This window comes from Cyprinodon variegatus, unplaced genomic scaffold, assembly GCF_000732505.1.
Source record: "Cyprinodon variegatus isolate N-32 unplaced genomic scaffold, C_variegatus-1.0 Scaffold66, whole genome shotgun sequence".
Taxonomy (NCBI): Eukaryota; Metazoa; Chordata; class Actinopteri; order Cyprinodontiformes; family Cyprinodontidae; genus Cyprinodon; species Cyprinodon variegatus.
This window is the reverse complement of record NW_015150519.1, coordinates 817,286-838,684: the sequence shown is the minus strand read 5'-3', so window position 1 is coordinate 838,684 and position 21,399 is coordinate 817,286. Positions and strand designations below refer to the sequence as shown.

Sequence of the window (21,399 nt, the reverse complement as noted above, 5' to 3'; positions counted from 1 at the left end):
TTTGCTTCTTATTCAAATTGAAGGTTAACTGATTTCATTTCTTATATCTTTTTTGTTTTTGTTTTTTAATCTTTATTTAGTTCCCCGTTTAAAACCACAACACTGCATACATTTCCCATGCCTGCTATAAACCTAGTTTGAAATGCTTCAATAATTCACGAGAAATGACTGGTGGATCCTAGTGGGGTCAGTATCTGGAGAGATGACTACATGTCTGTTATTTAAGCCACGTGGTTCTCTCTTCTGCCTGGAGATGCTAATCTTGATTTGCTGAAAAACACAAATAGCTGTTTGTTGGGAGAAGTTCTGTTGGGATACTGTTTTTTTTATCCAGTCTTTATTAATGGAAGTGTGGATAGAAGTTAAATGAAGCTCACTACCTACATAAGACATTTTAGGAGGATTTGAAGCCTGACTTTGTAAAGGTATATTAAACAGTTGCATTGACAGTAGTAAAAAAAATGCTTTATTAGAATTAATCGAATTTTGGTTTTGGCTTCTAAAACGTGAAGCAACCCTCAACTATGTATGCTTAGGTTGTTTGGATCCTAACGTCGCTGGTCAGCCTAGATCATAGAGAACATATATTGCATGTAAAAGACAATTCCATCAGTAGGAAGCCTGCTGTGTGTGAATCCTGCAAAACAAAGCAACCAGAGCAGCATGACAGCTGCTATTCCGTGAACTACTGGGTGTGTTTGACAGACATCAGCAGACAGCCAATGGGAACACCAGATCGCTTCCTACGTCACCGGATGGACGTAACGCTGCCGCGTGACGAGTATTTACCAGATTGGAGCGGAAGCGTCCAGTCGCCATTTCATTTCGGAGCTGCGTAGCGGTTGTCAGGTTGAACAGCAGCGTCTACGGGGTATAAAAAGAGAGAAATTGATGCTAATAACACCCCGCCCTCAGCCCAATGGAAGCGGCCGTCAACCCACCTCAAGACAGGTACTTTCAGACATATCTTTAAGCTAATGTATAGTATTTGACAAGCCTTAATTAACCGTTATAACGGACTATTTTCCCATGATCAGCGGAACCGTTAGCTTTCTAAACCAATACAAACGGAGTTAGCTAGCTAGCTATCAGAGCCTGCTATGATCCGTGCATGAATTAGCTAATACTCATTAGTGCATATCTGGAATTAGTCATGCGATGTCTGTATAAACTATCCGCTCACAGGCAGCTGTCGGAGTGCAGGTAGATGACAGCTGCAGCCTCATCGGCTTTCTCAGCAGGATGCTCCCCGCCGGCTTTCAGTCAGGCGGCTCATTCATTGCTCAGTCAGGCGGGGAATGCTAACTTCCATCTCTATGCGAGTGTCGTAAAGATGACTTTTCAGAATGGTCTGGTTTAAAATAGGAATTCATTAACTATTAGCCTTCGAATAAACTGACTGCTCCCAAACGAATCGTTGCATTTTTCAGGAAACTGATGGGTGTCTAGAATTCATAATTTAGATCTGAAGGGTTTTTCAGTGCTGCTTCAAAATGGGAATAGCAGTCTACTGATATTGATATTGATGTTAAGGCTCTGGTGATGAGAAGGTTTAGTAATATTGTTGTCCGCTGTACGGTTCTGTCATTGTTCAAGGTGTGTGTTTACAAACTGTGAAGGCGGGGCCATCATCAGCTGGTAGGGTGTAAATCCTGCAGCACGATTTCTATTAAAGATCGATGCTGGTCTAACTAAAGCAAAAATGTCTTGTGATTGATTAATTTTTTTATGTTTTAAACCTTTACTTGCGCATCAGATCGGTCTTGTTTTGGGTTTTTTTTTTTAAGTGTGAAACTTTTGTGCACTTTAACTCACTGATTTTGGAGGTTATTACAAACCATCTACTAGGACGGAGGTGTTCAACAGGGGGTCCGCGACCCCTAGGGGGTCCATGGAGGGTTGATTAGACTGTGTATATATATATATATATATATTCCCCGTGCAATTTTTTCTACTAATTGAAATGTCTTTAAATCCACATTAACATGAATTCAAGACACTGTAGTAAACAGATAAATGGAGGCAGAAGATGTCTTTCAGTCATCAATGCTCACATTCAGCGACACACAGGAGCTCTTTCAAGCTGGGCACTGTTTCATTCACAACACCTGTCCCATCAACCAGGAATCAGAATCAGAAATACTTTAATAATCCCAGAACGAAATTACTTTCGTTACATGACTCCATTTGTAATAGAGTAACTATAGGACCAGTTTTCTATAACACCATTTCATACAATATATTAAGGGGTCCACACTCCATCTCGCCATCAGTTTGGGGGTCCTTGGCCTGGAAAACTTTAAAGACCCCTGTCAACAGTCAAGTGGTTGGAGCCCAAACAACAGCCGTAACGAGCTAAATGTGATTTACTACTGATATTTTAAAAAGATAATGTAACTGAATTATAGAATTTGCACACCTTGAGTTTAAGCTTAAACATTATTTCTCTAAATGTATTTTACTTTTTTACTTGTTTATTTTATTGTGGTATTGCCAGTGTAATTGTGAGATTTACATAAAAGACATAAAGATATACTAAATATATTCTAAATATATTCTTAAATTGCTAAATTAGATATTCAAAAAGCAGCGCTGTTAAGACAGTAGGGATCTAGGCTTATTCATTCATTTTCATACGATAAATTACAAAAATCTATACCAAAAGGAGCAAATTGCTAGAATTGCTTAACTCTTCAAATCACATGTTGTATTGTAGTAATTTTATTTTATGAATTATGTGATTTTTATGTGTGTGCTAGGTCTGAAACAATCAGATTAATCGATTACTGAAATAATGGTCAACCAATTTATTAATGGATTAATAGTTAACTGGAGTATACTTTTAAAACATGGCTTTAGCTAACAAAGCAACCAACTTGGAGCGGTAATTATACCTAAAAAAAAAAAAAAAACCTTGCAGTTAAGGAAAAAAAAAAGTTTACTTCTGTCAAAATTCTCCAGAACTCCACAAGTGGAAATGTTTTAATTTCCCCTCTTTTAATTCTGTAAAAAAAAAAAAAAAATCTGCTTTAACTAACCCTTTCCTATTCCATTTTTAATATTGGCAGATTAATCAATCAGCAATTAATGGTTAGTTGCAGCCCTGGTGTCTACCTCAGTCAATATATCACATGTTGAGTTGTTGACATTTACTTTAACTGAACTGTAAAGGACACTATTAAACCTGTAAACATCAATCGTAATCATATTAGAATTTGTCTGGTAAATCTTCATTCATTTAAAAAAATTGTAAACTCACTAATAACATTATCTTTTTAGAAATCATTATTATTAATGTTTTTAAACATGAATCTCTCAGTCTATCAATTTATATTAAAGACTCAATTTAGTCTTAATTTTCAAGTCATCATCCCTATTGCACAGAATATCTGATCTTTTTACTATAACTTTTTTATATTTGAAGTCTTGGAGGTAAGATTATTCTTTTTCTTACGTCCTGCAATTTTATTGCTAAAAAAAAATAGAAAGATGCAGCTTTTAGCTTTATCTTTCTGCAATTTTTTTAGTGTTTATTTTTTCTTTAGTCTACCAGAAACTGATTATTCCTTTTACATGACCCTTTTAAAGATGTTTAAAACCTTTATTCTTTAGCATTTTAATCAGACTGAAAGAAGATTGTTAGATTTTGTGTCCATTTCATTTGGAAGGCTTATTTTTTTATCCTCAGTATTTTTTTGTGTTTATGCATCATTTGATCCCTTTAGATTTATGGTATATTGTTTTGGCTTTTACCTGATAGAATTAAGATTGACCTGACATTTTCCTAATGATATTGATTGGATGATCTACGTCTGGGATCATTGAAACTGTCTTTACAATATATGGTCATGATAAATCATGGAAAATTTGGAGATCTTGTGCCTTGTAAAGGACACTGACATGAATGGCCTCTTACTTTTTTTTATTATTTAAAGCTCTTAAGCCTTTAGTGGAAAACTGTTCATAGGAACACTTATATACAAAACCTGCTAGAGAGCAAAATTGCTTCTGATTAGACACAGTTTTTTTTTTTTCTTTTTTGAACATAATATACCAAATGCAAAATATGCCAATTGAAACTTTATATGTTAGAAAAAAATTATAATTTTGGGTTGAGTTGCACGGAAGTGAAGTAGAATATGAGAACCATCTAGCTCATCTGAAACTGTAAATCCTGCTGTGTTCTATAATTAGGGTTTCTCTCTTTTAAAATAGCTGTTTTATTTTATTTTTATTTTATCTGAAGCGAAGATTTGGAGCCCCATTTGGTGCAGTGATGTTTCCCAGGAAAGTGCTAAAAGTAGCATTCTGTCGATGCATTTCAGTTTCTTGGGTAGGTTATTTGACTGGGAGGGACATTTTTTCTTTCCCTGTGAATAATGTGAATGAATAGGCCATGTATAGAAAAGTCGATCCAGAGTATCTTGGATTCCTACAGAACATTCAGCCTTTTTTTCCTCTGGCTTTTTCATCTCTGATTTCAGCTCTCTGCTTGGGTTGTCGAGTAGCATGTTGGACCAGCACTGCAGTTCAGGAAAACGCATTCGCAAGCCCTCCCTTCTATATGAGGACTTTGAGAGTCCCTCCTTGCCACATACGATGACCCAGGCCACCCCTGCCCCTCCCCAGCCTCCGGTGAAGGACCCCAGCCGACCAGGCCGCATCACCAACCAGCTGCAGTACCTTCAGAAAACCCTGATTAAGTGTTTGTGGAGACACCACTTTGCTTGGCCGTTCCACGAGCCTGTGGATGCCTACAGGCTAAACCTGCCGGTAGGTCGCATCTTTGAACGGATATTTTTCACTTCTCGTTCCACTGCCTGCACTAGATGTCATTAATAAAACAAAAAATGCTTCTTTTTTATTTCTCTAAAAATTAGTTAACACCTTTACAATGCTGCTCATGTTCTTACACATTTTAAAATCATTGTTTCACCTCTTTCAGGATTATTATAAAATCATTAAACAGCCCATGGACATGGGGACGATAAAGAAGCGTTTGGAAAATAACTTTTACCAAACTGCTGGAGAGTGCATACAGGACTTCAACACAATGTTTACTAACTGCTACATCTACAACAAGGTAAGTAGTGATGAAGTTATTGAGAGATGGCACATTTATGTAAAACCCAAAGAAAAAACTAAGAATTATTCAGGAAAAACTGAAGGCACAAGTTAATGTTTATAATGTATATGATGAGGGCTGACATCTTTTCACAGAAAACAAAAATAGAAAGAATTGTAACCAGAATTAATTGACTGTATTGATGTGTACATTAAAAATGTTTTATTGGAAACAAACGGATAATAATAAACAGCCAATGGATCACCTAACTTTTTAAACTACTCTTAATCATGTTCCATTGTTGTGCTGCAACTAAAACCTTTGCTTTTTTTAAAAGATTTATTTATCCTGTCTTGGGATTTTTTTTCTTATTTGGTGGCGATGTTTTGAGAAATGAAAAAAGAAAATCAAAGAAACTGCATCAGCAAAAAATACATATTTATAATAGCCATCATAGTTGAATACTAATCCTATTTCACTGTGACATATCTTATTGACACTCCAAGAGAAGATACTAGATTCTTGTATCTTTGAAAATCTGTTATAAACCTTAACCTGTTCAAAAGAAAATGTTATGTCGTCTAATTCTTTAGCAAAACATTTTTAACGTTTTGTTGTTTAGCCTACAGATGATATTGTGCTGATGGCTCAGTCCTTGGAGAAGATCTTCCTGCAGAAAGTGGCTCAGATGCCCCAAGAGGAAGTTGAGCTCCCTCCTCCTGCTCCTCGGAACAAGAACAGCAGAGGAAGAGGTCGGAAGTCTAACAGTGAGTTAGGTGAAGTCCAATTAAGATTGAAAGTTTAACAGCTTAGATTACATGGCATTTAATAAAGCCCCTGCTGATGAAATTCTATTTTAAGTTTCATTTCTGTTCTTTATCAGTATTTAGCTTATATTGGTTAAACCTGATTAACTATGAAATATTTTTTGCTGTTGGACAGAATTTGTTCTCTAGTTTTCCCCTAATGTTCTCTATGACTCTGCTTCGTGTGCAGCATCACGGGCCCAGCAGGTGCCAGCGGTGTCCCAGTCCGCCTACTCACCTTCCTCCTCCGATACAGGAGATTCCATGTTGGCTAACTCTCCTCAGACCGTTCTAACCAAAAGTCTGCTTCCAGCTAACATCATGGGTCTGCCTCCTACACAGCCTACAACTAAGGTATGGAAAATTACAAATTTAGAATAATTTCAAAGAATAACACATAAGATTTTAAACTTATGAGTAGATTAAACCAAATGTGTTTTTATTTCTTTTGATAGAAAAAAGGAGTTAAGCGTAAAGCAGATACTACCACCCCCTCTACCTTGGGTTTTACTGTTGGCATGTCAGGATCAACGCACATGGTGGGCTTGGGGAAAGGAGGACATGGGGGCCAAGTTCATGACAGCTCCATGCACACCGTCTCCTCCATGGGAGGCATGAACCTGGAGACCCCACCTGGAATGGGCCTGGTTAGAAGCTCCGGTGGTCCCGTGCTCCTGCAGCCAATGATGGCGACCGGTCGCAGGGTGGGCAGTGGACGTCCTATCAAACCCCCAAAGAAGGACCTGCCTGATTCCGTTCAGCCTCAGCTCTCCAAGAAAGGCAAACTGAGTCCACAGCTGAGATACTGCAGCGGGCTACTGAAAGAGATGCTGTCAAAGAAACATGCAGCTTATGCATGGCCCTTCTACACTCCGGTAGACGCTACAGCGCTTGGACTTCATGACTACCATGATATCATCAAGTGTCCCATGGACCTCAGCACCATCAAGGTAACTCTTAAACTGAACATCAGCTGTCTTTCTGGATGTTGGGGGGGAAAAAAAAGAAAAAAAGTTTACTTGTCTCCAATAGAAGGGGTTGTTAGCATTATACTTTAAACTGCGTGTGTTTTGACCTCTTTAGATCTCTCTGAAACCAGCTGCCATGTGGCAGAAGTCTGGCTGCTGCAGGCTGCTCTATAAATCACTCATTACAATGTTTAAATGTTTCTCTTTGGAAAGAGTTAATTGCAACTATGAAAACATGTCATGAAAATTAAAACATTAACAAACAGGAATTAGCATTAGAATTGTATTTTATTTTATTTCTATGCTACACCTGTATCATCTTTCTGTTTTTGCTCCTTTGCTGATTATGGCATGGCAAGTTTATTTGTAAAGGACTATTCCGTATAGGTGGTGTTCAAAGCTCACTCCTTTCTCTTTCAATCTTTTTCTCATGCTTGAGGCGAATTTCAGGGCAAAACTTTTAAGATCGCATACGCGGTGCCTTACTACACCAAGCTGACAAGTGTCCTCTTTCAGCACTCATTGCGTCTCAGCCACTCTCCCCGCCTCTCTGGCAGGTGTACAAAGCGGGGAAAGATGCCCATCTGGACTTCACTTTATTTGTTTTTGTAAAGTTATAAGGCAAAGTCGGCTCATGATGCTTTAACAATGGGGGAAGTGAAGGTATTTGTCATGAGAAATATTGGAATCGGTATGAAGGATGAAACATGCACACAGACTCCCACTATGTACGCAGTCTTTGCAAGTATGTGGACAGGGTTCCCGCGGGTCCTTAAAAAGTCTTAAAAGGCATTGAATTCTTCAAAATAAAACTAAGGCCTTAGTTGGTATTAAAATGTCTTAAATCAGTCTTTCGTAGGTCTTAATTTTTAAAACATCATAAATAGGATTGTTTTTATTATGATTTATTTTTGTGATCTAAATAAAACATTAAAATTGACCTTTTTTTTTTTTTTATTTAAAAAAATAATGGCTCGCCACCTTTGGTTCCGTCCCGATAGCGGAAGCAATAAAAGCGTTGTTGCTGCCGGGACATTTGGGAGATGCACCATTTACTTTTTGTCTGGAAAATATGAGCAAGTATAAATGTAACGAAAACTGGCTCCAGCCAAGAGTTTTTCTGGCTAAAACCAGGGAACATACATGAGGCACGGTGTATTTTGTACAAGAAGTCATTCAAGCTCAGAACGATGGGAATTAAGGCAGAGGAGTCACACATGCGAAGCACGAAACACAAAGCGTCAAAATGGAGTTACCGAGAAACAGCCGGTATTTCTCAGTTTTGTTCCACCCTTGTCTCTCCAACGCCTCCACTTATCACAAATCAAACATGCTAAGAAAACGATACAAAGAAAAATAACTGCAAAAATGACTTAGCACTGGTTATGTTGGGGCTTTAAAACTGATTTGTTTTGCTCCCTGCTAAAAAAAGTTTGTGAATTTGGTTAAATAATTGTTAAAATATATCTGTCATTTGTTTGTTTTTAGCTTTCTTCCTGTATGGGAAGCTTTTCAAAATTTGAAACATTAGTGCAGTGGTTTATGTTAAAATAAACCTTTGGGTTAAGTTGTCGCAAGCGGGTTTGTCTTGTGTTTCTTGCAAATTTGGTCTTAAATTTTTATTTCAAGTGGCATTAAAAAGTCTTAAAAAGACTTTAATTTAACTTGCCTTATGCTGTAGGAACCCTGGTGGAATCCTTAAGGGATTCCCAGGTCAGCTGAAAGACATGCAGTCTCTGGACATGCCCTGGGTCTTACTTTGGGCCTTTTCTCGGTTTGTAGATTTTGAACCTTCTAAAACTAAACACAGGGCTTTGGGAAGTAAAACATTTCGTAGCTCCTGAGGATTAGATCACTCTTTTAAGTTGATAGGCACAATGTTTATGCTAAGAAAAGCTACATATTACATTTATCTGTGCATCTGTAGGTTGTAAATCTGTTGTTTTGTCATGTGTTTCTGTTGTGCTGCAAATTCTAAATGATTGTTTTCCTTGTCTCCAATAACTTCTCTCCTCCTGTAAATAATTCTGATCTGTATTTACTGTACATAGCAATAGAAGGGCTAAAATATGCAACGTTCTGCATGGGTAATTCACCTTTTATGGAAATTAGTGTTGCGCCAATGCCATTTTTTGGCCCCAATAACTGATAACTGGCTGTGCAGTATTGGCCGATACAGATACCATACCGATACCATCTGTTTGAAATTGATGTGTGTGTGTGTGTGTGTGTGTATATGAAGAACTGCATGCTACTTGGATGTAAAATAATTGTCAGTATGGCTTTGTCGAGCTGCTGCCTACCTTTGTGAAGCAGGATAAGACTAATACAAAGTGAATCCAGTAGAACTTTTTACTGCCTACCTGGAATGTGTTGAATAAACTTTTGGCTCTCAAAATGGTATCTGTGCCCTATTTGTTGGTACTCGCTGATACCGATACCACCATTTTGGTGCTGGATTGGGGCCCCGCCCGATACTGGTATCGATGCAACACTAATGAAAATGCATTACAATTTTTAAAAAGTTTAGTTATACTGACTTCAGGGATGTTGTAAGATTCCTGAGTGTTTGGAATTAAATTGTTCTCTTTTCAACTCTGCATCAGAGGAAGATGGACTGCCGTGAGTACCGGGATGCCCAACACTTTGCCAGCGATATCAGACTCATGTTCTCCAACTGCTACAAGTACAATCCACCGGATCACGATGTTGTAGCGATGGCGAGGAAGCTGCAGGTGAGCTGATCTTCCCTTTTCTGACTGTCCAGGCTTTATCTCCACTAGGGCTGAAACAATTAATTGGATTCATCATGATAGATTGATTATTGAAATAATTAATAGATGAATCGTTAACTGTATAGAGACTCTAAAATGTGAATTTAGCTGACAGATCAACCCACCTTGAGCAGCACTTATACCAAAATTATAAAAAAAAAAAAAAAAAAATAAGAAAATAAAAAAAAAACATTTTTGCATTTAGAATAAAAACCATTTTTTTCTGTCATAATGCTCCATCAAGAACTTTTCAATAGGAAAAGCTTTATTTTTGCTTGGTTTAATTCTCCACTGCTTTGTTTGATAAATGATGGACTGATTTTCTGTTCCTAAGGATGTTTTTGAGTTCCGTTTTGCCAAGATGCCGGACGAACCGCAAATGGAACACACAGCCATGTCTGTAATTGGACATCAAACATCGTCTTCGTCCTCCTCATCCTCCTCCTCGTCCTCCTCATCCTCCACCTCTGAGAGTGACCCCACCAGTGAGAGTGAGGAAAGCGAGAGCAGCCTAAGCTCCGATAGCGAGGAGGAGCGAGCACATCGCTTGGCTGAGTTACAGGATCAGGTGTGTACACAAGTAAGTGTTCTACCTCCCTTTGTTTCATCGTTCTTTATCTCTCACTCAAAACATCATTACTAGAGGCTAATTTATTCTTTTTTTTCACAGCTCAGGGCCGTGCATGAGCAGCTGGCTGCTCTGTCCCAAGGCCCTATCGTCAAGCCCAAGAAAAAGAGGGAGAAAAAGGAGAAGAAAGAGAAGAAGAAAAAGAAGAAGATTGAAAAGCGTAGCCGAGGCGTCAGAAGCAGAGCGGGCTCTGAGGAATGGAAGGTGCCTGGAAAGATGCTAAAGAGTAAATCTGCCAGAGCTGGTGTTTCACAAGCAAAGAGAGCACAGACAAAGAAAAGCAATAAAAACAACAAGTTAGTAGCAGCCAAACTATTAAAATTCACTCAAATTCTCATCTAACTCATCTCCTTTTTATGAGAAAGCGCCTTAAAAAAAAAAAACATGATATCTGACAAGTGCTGTTTTTTTATTCCTCCAGAAACACAAAAAAACCTTTCTACCCTCCTCTTCCTACTTCCATGCTTCCCCACTACGACTCAGAGGAAGAGGAAGAGATCGTCCCAATGACGTATGATGAGAAGCGTCAGCTCAGCCTAGACATCAACAAGCTACCGGGTGAGAAGCTCGGCCGTGTGGTTCACATCATTCAGTCGAGGGAGCCGTCTCTGAGGGACACCAACCCGGAGGAGATTGAGATCGACTTTGAAACCCTGAAGCCGTCGACGCTGAAGGAGCTGGAGCGCTACGTCATGACCTGTCTGAGGAAGAAGCCCCGTAAGCCTTACGGTGAGCAAGGTAGATAACGCCTCCATTTAATGAATTCCTGCTGGTCATGTTTACGAGTGTTTTTTTTATTCTTCTTTGTGTTTTTAAGTTGCTGTATCTCAGTGTAGCATGGATTAAATCAAGTTTTTAAAAGTTAAACATTTTAAACAGTGCATTTTGAGACGACAATGTTTATACTATACAGTACATATACATTCAGCAACTAAGATAGAATCATTGCTTTATTGATTCTATGTAATAATGTACAATGGTGTCTTACCTTGAAAATGTCATTCATTTTATGTGGAGTTTATAATTCAAGTTAATCATACCTTTCGTCAAATCATCAGTGTCCTCCACTAAAATACATTCAATTACATTAATCTAACCGACTCCATCACTTGAGAACAAAGCTGTATGATGGTGTTATTTTAAAGAAAATGTACATTTGAATGACCGAATATTATATAAAAAAAAAAAACAAGACACTAAAATGTACTGAAATAAATCAGTCTTATAAATGACAGTGTGATTTACCTTTGATATCAGAGGCTAAAAAGATGCTGACTGAGGTGGAGAGGAAAAATGTATCAGAATAGTAAATGATATTTTCCTGTTCCTTCTCTTTCATGCTAAGCTTGTGTCACTTTGATCTGCAGTCGTTTTCTGTAAAAAGTTTTCAATTTTATCTGTTTAATCCTGCTTTTCAGAAAGTTTCTCATTTGAGTCAGGCGGTTGTCTTTAAAAGGCATCATTTAAGCTTAGTTTAGGCCTTTTCTTCTGAATAATGTTTCTCCCAACAGTTCCTTTATCTCTGTTGTAGAGATGACCTCCTCCACATCACTTGCTACTTGCTAATCCTCCCTGCCCTACTGCAGCTGTAGCTGGTTAGTTGTGGTATTCACTGCGGAGTTTCCTGCGCCCTCTAGTGGTTGGATAGCTGATCTCATAGCTAATTTTTAAAGCTCTCAAGACTGCAAAGAACCACCTGAGACATCTCATACCTCTAAAAATCAGTTAGTTGGGACACTAGTAAGCCAAGATACATCCTATAAAATAAGATACAAAATGTTTGCTTCATTTAAGATGTAATAAAATATATAGATATATATCATTTAGGGTTGTCAAAAGTATCGATACTCAAAAAAGTATCGATACTGAAACGTTGTATCCGGATACAATACTCATTTTCAAAAGTATCGACACAGCAGAATGTGCAGAATAGTGGAAAATGCACTTTCAGAACACTCTGTGATTGAATAATTCTGTGCATTTTTCAGTTTCAGACTTTTTTTGTAACGGGTGCAGCTGCTGAGAATTATTTTTATTTAACTGGTTTGGCTAGCGTCATTGTTATGTGTGCAAAGCATAGCCAAGGAAGGAACACTTAATTTTAATTTTGTACGTTTTTTATGAAACTTGCTTAATATTGTGCACAGCATACAACCTCAAAATATTATTCTTATTGGTTTTTTTATTTCTTTCTTGTATTTTTTTAGTAATGAAAATATTTCTGTTGAATTTTAGTCTTTGTTTTTATTCTTGTGGTATCGAAAATGGTATCGGGTATCGAATATTTTCCTTAGTATCGGTATCGAGTTGAAAAGTTTAGTATCGTGACAACCCTAATATCATTTAAAATAAAGAAATCCAACCTATCAGGAGTTTCCCTTTTGGTTTTACTTAATTACACGATATTAATCAACTTTTAGATCATATTTAAATTGATTACAGATATAATGGTAAAAGATAGATGTGGTTGGTTTTTCTTTCTGTAAGAAAATCCTTAACATTGTAAAAATAGTCGTATTGTCATTAAAAGGTAGAAGTGGGTCCTTGCTTGTTAACTGCATGTCACGTGTTTGCTTTAGCTTTTTACTTTTTTATTGTCACCCGCTTGTCGTCCACGATTTAAGAAAAAAAAAAAAAAACGGTTAACATAGGACCAAATTGCTGAAAGAAAATTCCAAGTTAACAGATTATGAAGGTCTTAAAGTAATGCCATCATTTTGTTATCCTGTAGAAGTGAAGAATAAAGGCAGCATGTCCAAAGAGGAGCTGACTCTGGAAAAGAGGAGAGAGCTGGAGAGGAGGCTGCAGGATGTCAGCGGACAGCTCAACTCGGTCAAAAAACCCACCAAACCTAAAGGTGAGCTAACGCTGTGCTACTCAAATGCAAAAGGTTTTTTTTGTTTGTTTTTTTTTCTTTTTATTATACAGAAAATAAACAATACTATACTAATTACTGAGACAAATAGAACGATAATTTTAGAGTTAAAGTGACCATACAAAATGTAAATGTCATTGCAAATCTTGCAAAATGTTTCTAGGCATATTCCACCATGTGGATGCCTTCAATTATGTCTTTAAGTAGCTAGAATAGAATAGAAAATCCCTTTATTGTCCCACAATGGGCTAATTCTGGTGTTTATTAGCAAAAACATTATTAAACACAAATGTGGACCTCAGAAAAAATGTATAAGAATAAAATAATAGTGAAGAGTTACAAAATAAACAAATGAAATACTGTATTATAAAGTGTTTTTTACAACATGAATGCTGTACACCTGTAGAATAAATAACCAATATACAGCTGTGGACATTTTTACAGTAATGGATATTTGAAACATAGCAGCAACATCATTAAATGTGCAAAATGACAGCAGCATGTTATTTATTTATGACTAAAATAGGAACTGTGCAAAATCAGCATGAATGTAAAAACTTATTGAGGTTGTTGGGAATAGTGGTGGTTATGAAGTCTTGCTGGGAGGAAGGATCTGTGATAATGCTCCCTGGTGCATTTCGGGTGCAGCAGTCTGTCACTGAATTAGCTCTCCAGTTCTGCAACAGTTTCAGGCATGGGGTGGGAAACATTATCCAACAGAGATGTTCATTAGTTAGGATCCTTTAGTTTCCCCCCTCCTGCACTGAATCCATAGGGCATCCAATCACAGAGCTGGCCTTCCTGATGTTGTGGTCTTTACCAGAATATTTACCGGTAACGTGTTTGAGACCTATATAAAAACATCACATGAATGCATTATTCAACTTTAAATTAGATAGTTTAATGACAAATAACAAAGAATATACCACAATGTATTTATGGATCATCAGTGTGATCAGCTCCATACCAGTCCGAGTGGCAAGTTGATCTATCAGAAACAACCTATAACTGTTTATGCCCATTTATTTCTAGAGCCATTTGCTAACAAGCTGAAGACTGCATCAACCTTATCTTTAGATGACACGTGTTCATTACAGAACATACACAGATATTCTGAATAACATATCAGCATAAACATCTTTTAATAAGTGTGAATGATGGGATAATAGTGGAAGTCGCTGGTTCATCTTTAGAGACGCTGTTTATGAAACCAATAAGGCTGTATAAACTTTAAGACGTGCAAAGACCTTTTTTGATAGTTGCTGCAGGACAAACTTTGGGTCACCTTGCTGTCTGTTCCTGCTGGAGCCATAGAACTCGTTCTAACTCTTTTTTGCTCTTCCCTTAGTGGAAAAGCCCAACGCTGTGGAGACACACAACCAGCCGTCACGCCTCAGTGGCAGCAGCTCCAGCTCGGACTCCTCCTCCTCCTCTTCTTCCTCCTCGTCATCGGACACAAGTGATTCTGACTCCACTTGAGTTAATAAACAAAAGCCTAAAACAAAAACAACGTTAATAACTCAGGGACCTTGGCTGGCCCAGGACAGAATCCACCCTGAAAATTTTTTTGTTTGTTTGTTTGTTTTTTGACTGAGAAATCCGCTAAATTTGTTGTGAATGTGGGACGAAAAGATGCAAAAGGCCTTGGTTTCCTCTTTCCCCAACTGTGTAAATAACTGTAAAAATTTATGTTTCTTTTATAAAGAAGATTTTTACTATCCCCAAAGAGGGAGGAGCTACTTAAAAAGTAATTTGGAAAGACGGGCCTTACTCCAGATCTGCTATTGGCTGGCACTTAAGTTTATCCCGGAGAGATGAACAACTTTTTTTTTTTTTTTCCCCCACATCCTCTCAAACAAGCAGTTTAAAACCAGCAAACTTTTAGTCACATGCCTTAGTTCTCTCACATTTAGTATTAGTTTCAGCTTGAAGGCCAGCTCTAAGGTTGTTAAATGTTGAACGTATATGTTAACAGAGATTTGAGCTGCCTTCTCATGTTCTAAGCCGAACAACGTTTTAGTGGCAATTAAAAGCAGCCATGTAGTGCTTTTCATATTTATTGTTAACCTGAAGTTGATTAGAGTTAAAGTTTGAAAGCACGATTTGTTCCTTCCTGTGTTATTGTGACATTACTGCTGTAGTCAGTTTTCAATCCTGTACAGTAGTGGGTTTATATTGCTGTATAGAATAAGTTTGACATACTGTAATTGCAAAGTATAGCAGCAAGTTGCACATAATTCAGATTTGACTAATTCAGTAACTGTACTCCTCAAACCTTATTTAGACTTATTTTCATTGAATGACACTAACTTAAAAACTGTAAAAGAAACATCTTTGGTGCTTTTTTTTTTCTGTTTCAGCCTCTGACATGTTGTATTTATTACACTCATCTTAACACTAAAACATTTTTTTTTCAAAGAACTACTTTGGTTGCAATGCAGGTATTGAAAAGTGTGGCTGCTAAAAAAAATCCTCCTTAAATCCCAAGTTTCTCCTTTATAAGAAAGGAATCCTAAAACTAAAAATCTTTGAGCCTGCTGTTGAATATTCATTAAAAGAAATGCTTGTATAAAATACTTAAACTGTATTTGCTGTTGCACAAAGTAATGTATTTCTGCTTTTTTCAACTATTTTCCCTTTTTACATGTTAATATCATTCCAGTAGTTGTTTACACTTAAGGCTGCTGCCTCCTGTAAAGCTGATTACTTACTTGGAGAAAAAACTCTCACTGGACTGTAAATTACAACCAATAATCTCTTCTGTAGGACTAATGTGAGTTTTGTGTCTCTGTTTGACATTTCTAGTTTGTATTAAAAACCCATTGTGCTGGAGATGTTCCAAAAAGGTGTCATTTTCTTTGTAATGGTAACTTATTTCCTCTAGGTGGCAGCAGATGCACTTCAATGTTTGTAGGTGGAATTTGTTGGCTTTCAGTTTAAGGTGTAACTCAGGAGGTCAGCACTTGTTTGAAAGGTGTCCTTTACTAGTTACGGAGATTATCCCATCATCTAAAATGAGAATGAAGGATGGAGATGCCTCTGATCAGTCAAGCAGTTAAGCTGGGTTTGAATAGCGGCTTGGGTTGTTTCAGGGTGACAGTTGTGAGGAGGAGGCACTGAGTGCCAATACATCTTCATTCGTTTTCTAAGGAAAACCAGCTGATTGCATTGGCTCCTCAGCAATCCCTCACACCGAACATGGTTGCAGTGACAGTGGAGAGGGGAAAAAAAAAACCTTTTTACAGGAAGCAACCTCCAGCAGAACCAGGTTCGGTGTGAGCGGCCTTCTGTTGAGGCCAACTGGGCATCAAGAAGGAAGCAGACATAAAAAACTAACATCAAAACATTAATTTATAAAGCCTATGTTACCACAAACCAAAATATTGATAAACTGTTAATACATTTTATTCCAAGTACTTGATGTGCTGCTGAAGTTTCCACCTAACAGAAGCATGAGTCAACAGACATCACAGCAGGACTTAAGCCTGGAATGGTCTTTCGATAGCCACTTTTCTATTGCTGAGTCTTTCTTATATATATATATATATATATTGCAAGAGCTCTTAAAATGGCACAATAAACACGCATTAATTGGATTTTCGCCAGCCTCTGACTTCTAAAACTGCATTTTTTTTTTTATGACCCTTCTGGCTTGCCATCCCTTTAAGGGGACAGTTAGAGCTTGTCAAGTCAATAGATAATAGTATAATAATAATTTAAAAAAAGACTCAGCAATAGAAGTAGAAGTGGCTTTCGAAAGAACATACATATATATATATATATATATATATATATATATATATATATATATATATATATATATATATATATATATAGCTCCACCCACTACAGTTTTAAGTGACCAATCACATAAACTGTATTTTTTCAAGTACAGCTCAACAAATGATCTGAAATAAGTTGCATCCATTGGCTGAAAAATTAAGAGTTATAACACCACATTCTTAGGTAGCTCATTTTACCAGATGGCCCAATTTAACTGACATCACCCCTAGTGGAAAAAAAAAGACCTGGAAAAAATGTGTCCCTTATTTTTCTCTTAAAACACGCTAAGTAACCATAAATATTGCTCCTAATTTTTGACTGCCTACATTAACAAACAGCTCCCCATAATAATAAATTACTTCTCATGTTTATTGACTGTGACAAGGTAACAAAAAAAGACCCTGATGTAGAACCTGGTGTATTTCTGTTGTGCATACTAGTTCAGTATCTAGTGCAAATCTCCAAATGAACTTTTGTTTTCAAAGTAACACAGAGAGGTATTTTTTAATACTTAAGAGTACATTTTACAGTAAATCGTTATTTCTCAATATACATACGGCCAAAAATTATTTAGATAATGACTTTTAAAGCGATTTATACTATTTGATGGAAATAAATAATTGGTTGAAAAGGTTTTCACCTCTGCGTCTGATTACTGTCATTTTCAACTTACTTCTTGCTTCATTTAAGCAATTATTAATATTGGCAAACGTTACTTTAAAAAATAATAATAAGAAGAAGAAACCAAAATCGGGCGCATTTGGAGTGGCGCTGACCACAGGCGCACAGCAGCGATCTTGTACCTATTTTATAGGACCGTGGCGCAGCGCAAATGCGCAAAGCGAGCAGTTGGCGCAGATGAAGCTGTTAGTTCAGCCCATCTCTACGCAAACCGCTCCACCAGAAATGAGGCAGAAACTAAACAGGTTGTCCGACCAGTGAGCTAAATAATTAATATCAAATGTCAGTCGTTTACGTGCTGAAATCAAAGGCCGGGGGCGTTAATGTTATTTTCATTTTGAGCGTGCCTAATATCGAGGCTTGTACACGTGACAGCCAGCGATCTCTATTTATTTAGTGGGGCCAAATTTCCGGTGCGGACCAACGGCCACGTGCGCGTGTGATCAGGTAGGCAGATGATCCACCTAAACCACTCCTGTGCCAGTTAAGCAGACTGTTTGGCTGTTTCTGACTTTATGGGTCAGTTTATTTCGGATCTGAAATTATTATGAGGACAAATCAAGCAGAGTTTAAGAAAAGCAAAACTAGCTGAAAACATTTGATCATTAATCCGAGGATCTGGGGCTGCATCTGTTAAGGAACAACAGATCGGCGGTTAGTGGTCTCTCTTTATGCCCCTCAACCTGGAGGTGTAGATGCGTGGTAGTCTGAGGGGGGTGGCTCCTTGCTGAGCCAAGTGTCTGTAGAGAGGTTGTTTAGTTTATCTACAATTGGACTGCAAACACTTTGGTGCTCATTTTGGGTTTGGGTTTTTTCTGCAGTAGGAGGAAATGTTTCGATGGAAATACCAGGTTTTTGGGATTTCTTTCTCCCGCCACCAGAAAAAATAAAATAAAAATCCTCTCCAGGAGCAGAAAATGTTTATAAGGGTGGCCAGGCAATAACCAATGCCCACTGAGGGGTGGCACCAGAACCTCAGGCTCAATCTACACTGTTTCAACAGTAAAATTAACGAGGAACATATCCATATTTTCTAAATAAAGACAATCTATACTTTACAGCCTTTGCTAACAAATAGACGCATATATTTAAACATCCATCTATACAAAAGGTATAGTGGATCAAATCCTTTCAGGTTTGAGTTCTGGGGCGAACATCTTTTCCATTGTCATTACTTACCTACAGTACTCTTATCAATAATCATTCTGTATAAAATTGACATTTACAAGTACTAATATCTACATTAATTGATTATTTAATTAGTTTTTTATTAAAGTAGTTATTTATGATTTCACTGAAGACTCCTAGATGACTTGCAGAGACACATAATTTCTTCTTTACCCCATAAAACACAAAAGTTTAGTTCTGAAAAGAGCATTAATTCTCTACTTATCATCTTTAATGTTAGTATATTGATGTGCATAATTAACCACAGTGTTTTTGTTGTCAAGTCATTGTTAATATATGAAAAATTAAAATGTATGAATATTCCACTTGAAAGTATAAGATAGTATAGTCTGTATAAGAGGGGGGGGAAAATGGTAGGGATGGCCAATGATTGGCTAAGGGTGGCCATGGCCACCCTAGCCCCCCATCTAGCTCCGCCCCTGTCCAAGAGTAGTGCTGGCAATTTCGAAGCTGTGAATCAATGAAAGAATTTAGCAAAATTGGCCAAAACTCAACACCATACTGGATAATTTGAAATGATTTAAAATAGCAGCATCTGCTGGATATCTTTCAGAACTACGATTGAGCGGGTATCCTAATGTCTGCATTATTTCAGACTTGAACTGGCTTGTTCCATAATAATAGTATTGATAAAGATTATATAAATAATAAAAATAACTATCTGACCTCTGAAATTGCAATATAATAAACAGCCCTTCTGATGCATACCAGTGATATCATGGTGTGCTCCTGTAATTATGTGGTGAAGATTCTCAGTCATCCAGGTCATAGTCAGTCCAGAAAAGTAAAAGAAACTGGACTTTGTCCAGTGGATATTTTGACTTGGATGTGTTAAAGCAGAGATTATCTTCCAGGACACTGGACCAAAAAGAAAATAATAATAATTGAACTTTATTGATCTCATATTGGAGAGATTTGTCTCTGCATTTAACCCATTCCCTTGGGTAGTATTGGGCTGCCACTGTGCGGCGCTCGGGTAATGGTGTGGGGTTAAGGGTCTTGCTCAGGGACTCAGAGTGGCGCTCAACCTCTGAACCTCAGGATTCCAAGCTCTATGCCCTAACCATTAGTCCACCACTCCCCTCAAAAAGAGTGGAGTTGCAGACCCCAATCTAAACATGGCTATTGCTCAGACCTTACTAACCTACATTTTCTGTCCTTCAACTTATAGACATGAATGCTAGTCCAGAGCTCAGCCACTGAACAGTCTTTATCTCTCAAATGAATCCATTACAGAAGCTGTTTTAACTAAACCTTTGTCCCAACATAGAAAGTATTAGTGCTTCTGAGTTCCTAATGTTTCTCATCTGTCTCACCTGGCAGAATACCCTTTGCACTAGACATTATAAAGTATTTTCCTCCCTATTATTTCTACCTCCTTGTCCAGTATGAGGGGTTTGAATTGAAGATAACAAATTCCAGCAACTGTCTGCAGAGACATGCTCATCCAAGGAGGAGTGAATTCTCCATGTAAATCTGTTTCCCTTGATAAAGATCCTTTTCCCAATGGTTGAACTGTATCTGACAAACCGGATCCAGTACTTGCCGATTCACCCTTCAGTTAATCACAAAGTATCAAATGAACCCTCTTGGGAGCTTGCTTCAGTTTTAAATGTAGGGTTATCATCTGTGACAGTATCTAGTTTAACTCTGATCCCTTTGTCCTTCAGCTGTGCTCAGATGATGGGGGACTCTCGGCAGATGGTCGAGGAGCTGCTGGCACTGGTTCTTCAGAGGATCAACATTGAAGAGAGCAGCATGGCCGTTGAGCGAGGTAATGCAGCCTGAACCAAGTGAAGCTTGGTGGGTCTTATGCTTCCATGGTTTTTCCGGCTCCTAATGTCCCTGCAGAATTCCTTGACGTGGTGAAGAACTTTGAGGCAGTGAGGAAGCGCTGGCTTCATGCCGAGCTGGAGCTGAAGAAGTACAAGGAGCTGCTAGTGAAGTCCGATGTGGCAAAAGCTTCTCTGGAGATCAAACTTAAACATGCTCGGAACCAGCTGGATGTGGAGATGCAGAAACGGCACAAAATCGAGGCAGATTATCAGTATCTGGTGAGCCGTATCTAGGCAGAGATGATTAATAAATTAACTGCAGGGGGCGCTAATTACTCTCCTGCCTTCAGAGCAGGCAGATGCAGCTCATGTGTGACATCCTGGTCCAGGACAGTAAATCCAGTGCCTGTCTGAATGATGAGCAGAAATCCATCTTGGCCACGTTCAACCACCGAGGAGGCAACACCACACTGCACAGGAGCAGCAAGCGGTAAGCCAGCCAGTCATGGGGCCTGGTGGGGGCATATCAGCCAATCACAGGAATGTTTTTAACAATTAACTTTAAAATAGTTTCCATATTTTTAAAAAGGTACAAAGATAAGAAGACGTCAATTGATAAACACTTTAGAGACTCGTCATGACCATGTGATGCGTCCATGTAATACAAATACAGTAAAGTATATTGTAAAGCATTAGCCAAGTTGGGGAATCTGACTTTTATAGGCAAGATGACTTAATCTTTAAGTCATCTTGCATTTTCGCAATGTCATATTTGTTCTATTTTAGATTTTTTTTAGATTTTTTTTTTCTTTTTTTTTTTTTTTTTTTTTTTTTTTTTTTTTTTTTTTTTTTTTTC

At 37.8% G+C, this 21,399-nt stretch overlaps 2 protein-coding genes across 7 annotated transcripts in view; both read left to right on the top strand.

The window, feature by feature from the left end:
• Positions 1-820: 820 nt before the first annotated feature.
• LOC107082985 (bromodomain-containing protein 2-like) lies at positions 821-15,950 on the top strand. 6 transcript variants are annotated; one of them, XM_015371907.1, is made up of 12 exons: positions 821-951; positions 4,485-4,773; positions 4,946-5,083; positions 5,688-5,817; positions 6,062-6,225; positions 6,327-6,821; positions 9,446-9,574; positions 9,948-10,193; positions 10,284-10,537; positions 10,663-10,979; positions 12,973-13,098; positions 14,465-15,950. In XM_015371907.1, the coding sequence occupies exons 1-12, from the start codon at positions 920-922 to the stop codon at positions 14,593-14,595; spliced, it is 2,451 nt and encodes an 816-aa protein (XP_015227393.1). In that variant the 5' UTR covers positions 821-919; the 3' UTR covers positions 14,596-15,950. The 6 variants fall into 6 exon arrangements, with proteins under 6 accessions (XP_015227393.1, XP_015227392.1, XP_015227391.1 ...); XM_015371906.1 differs by having other exon boundaries at positions 5,688-5,832; positions 9,948-10,181; XM_015371905.1 differs by having other exon boundaries at positions 5,688-5,841; positions 9,948-10,181.
• Positions 15,951-18,004: 2,054 nt separating this feature from the next.
• The window catches only part of LOC107082987 (rac GTPase-activating protein 1-like), a 14,344-nt gene continuing 10,949 nt past the window's right edge, over positions 18,005-21,399 (top strand). The window contains 4 exon segments of the mRNA XM_015371910.1: positions 18,005-18,027; positions 20,439-20,542; positions 20,620-20,822; positions 20,894-21,033. Of these exon segments, the coding sequence (XP_015227396.1) occupies positions 20,449-20,542; positions 20,620-20,822; positions 20,894-21,033 (437 nt within the window). The 5' untranslated portion in view covers positions 18,005-18,027; positions 20,439-20,448.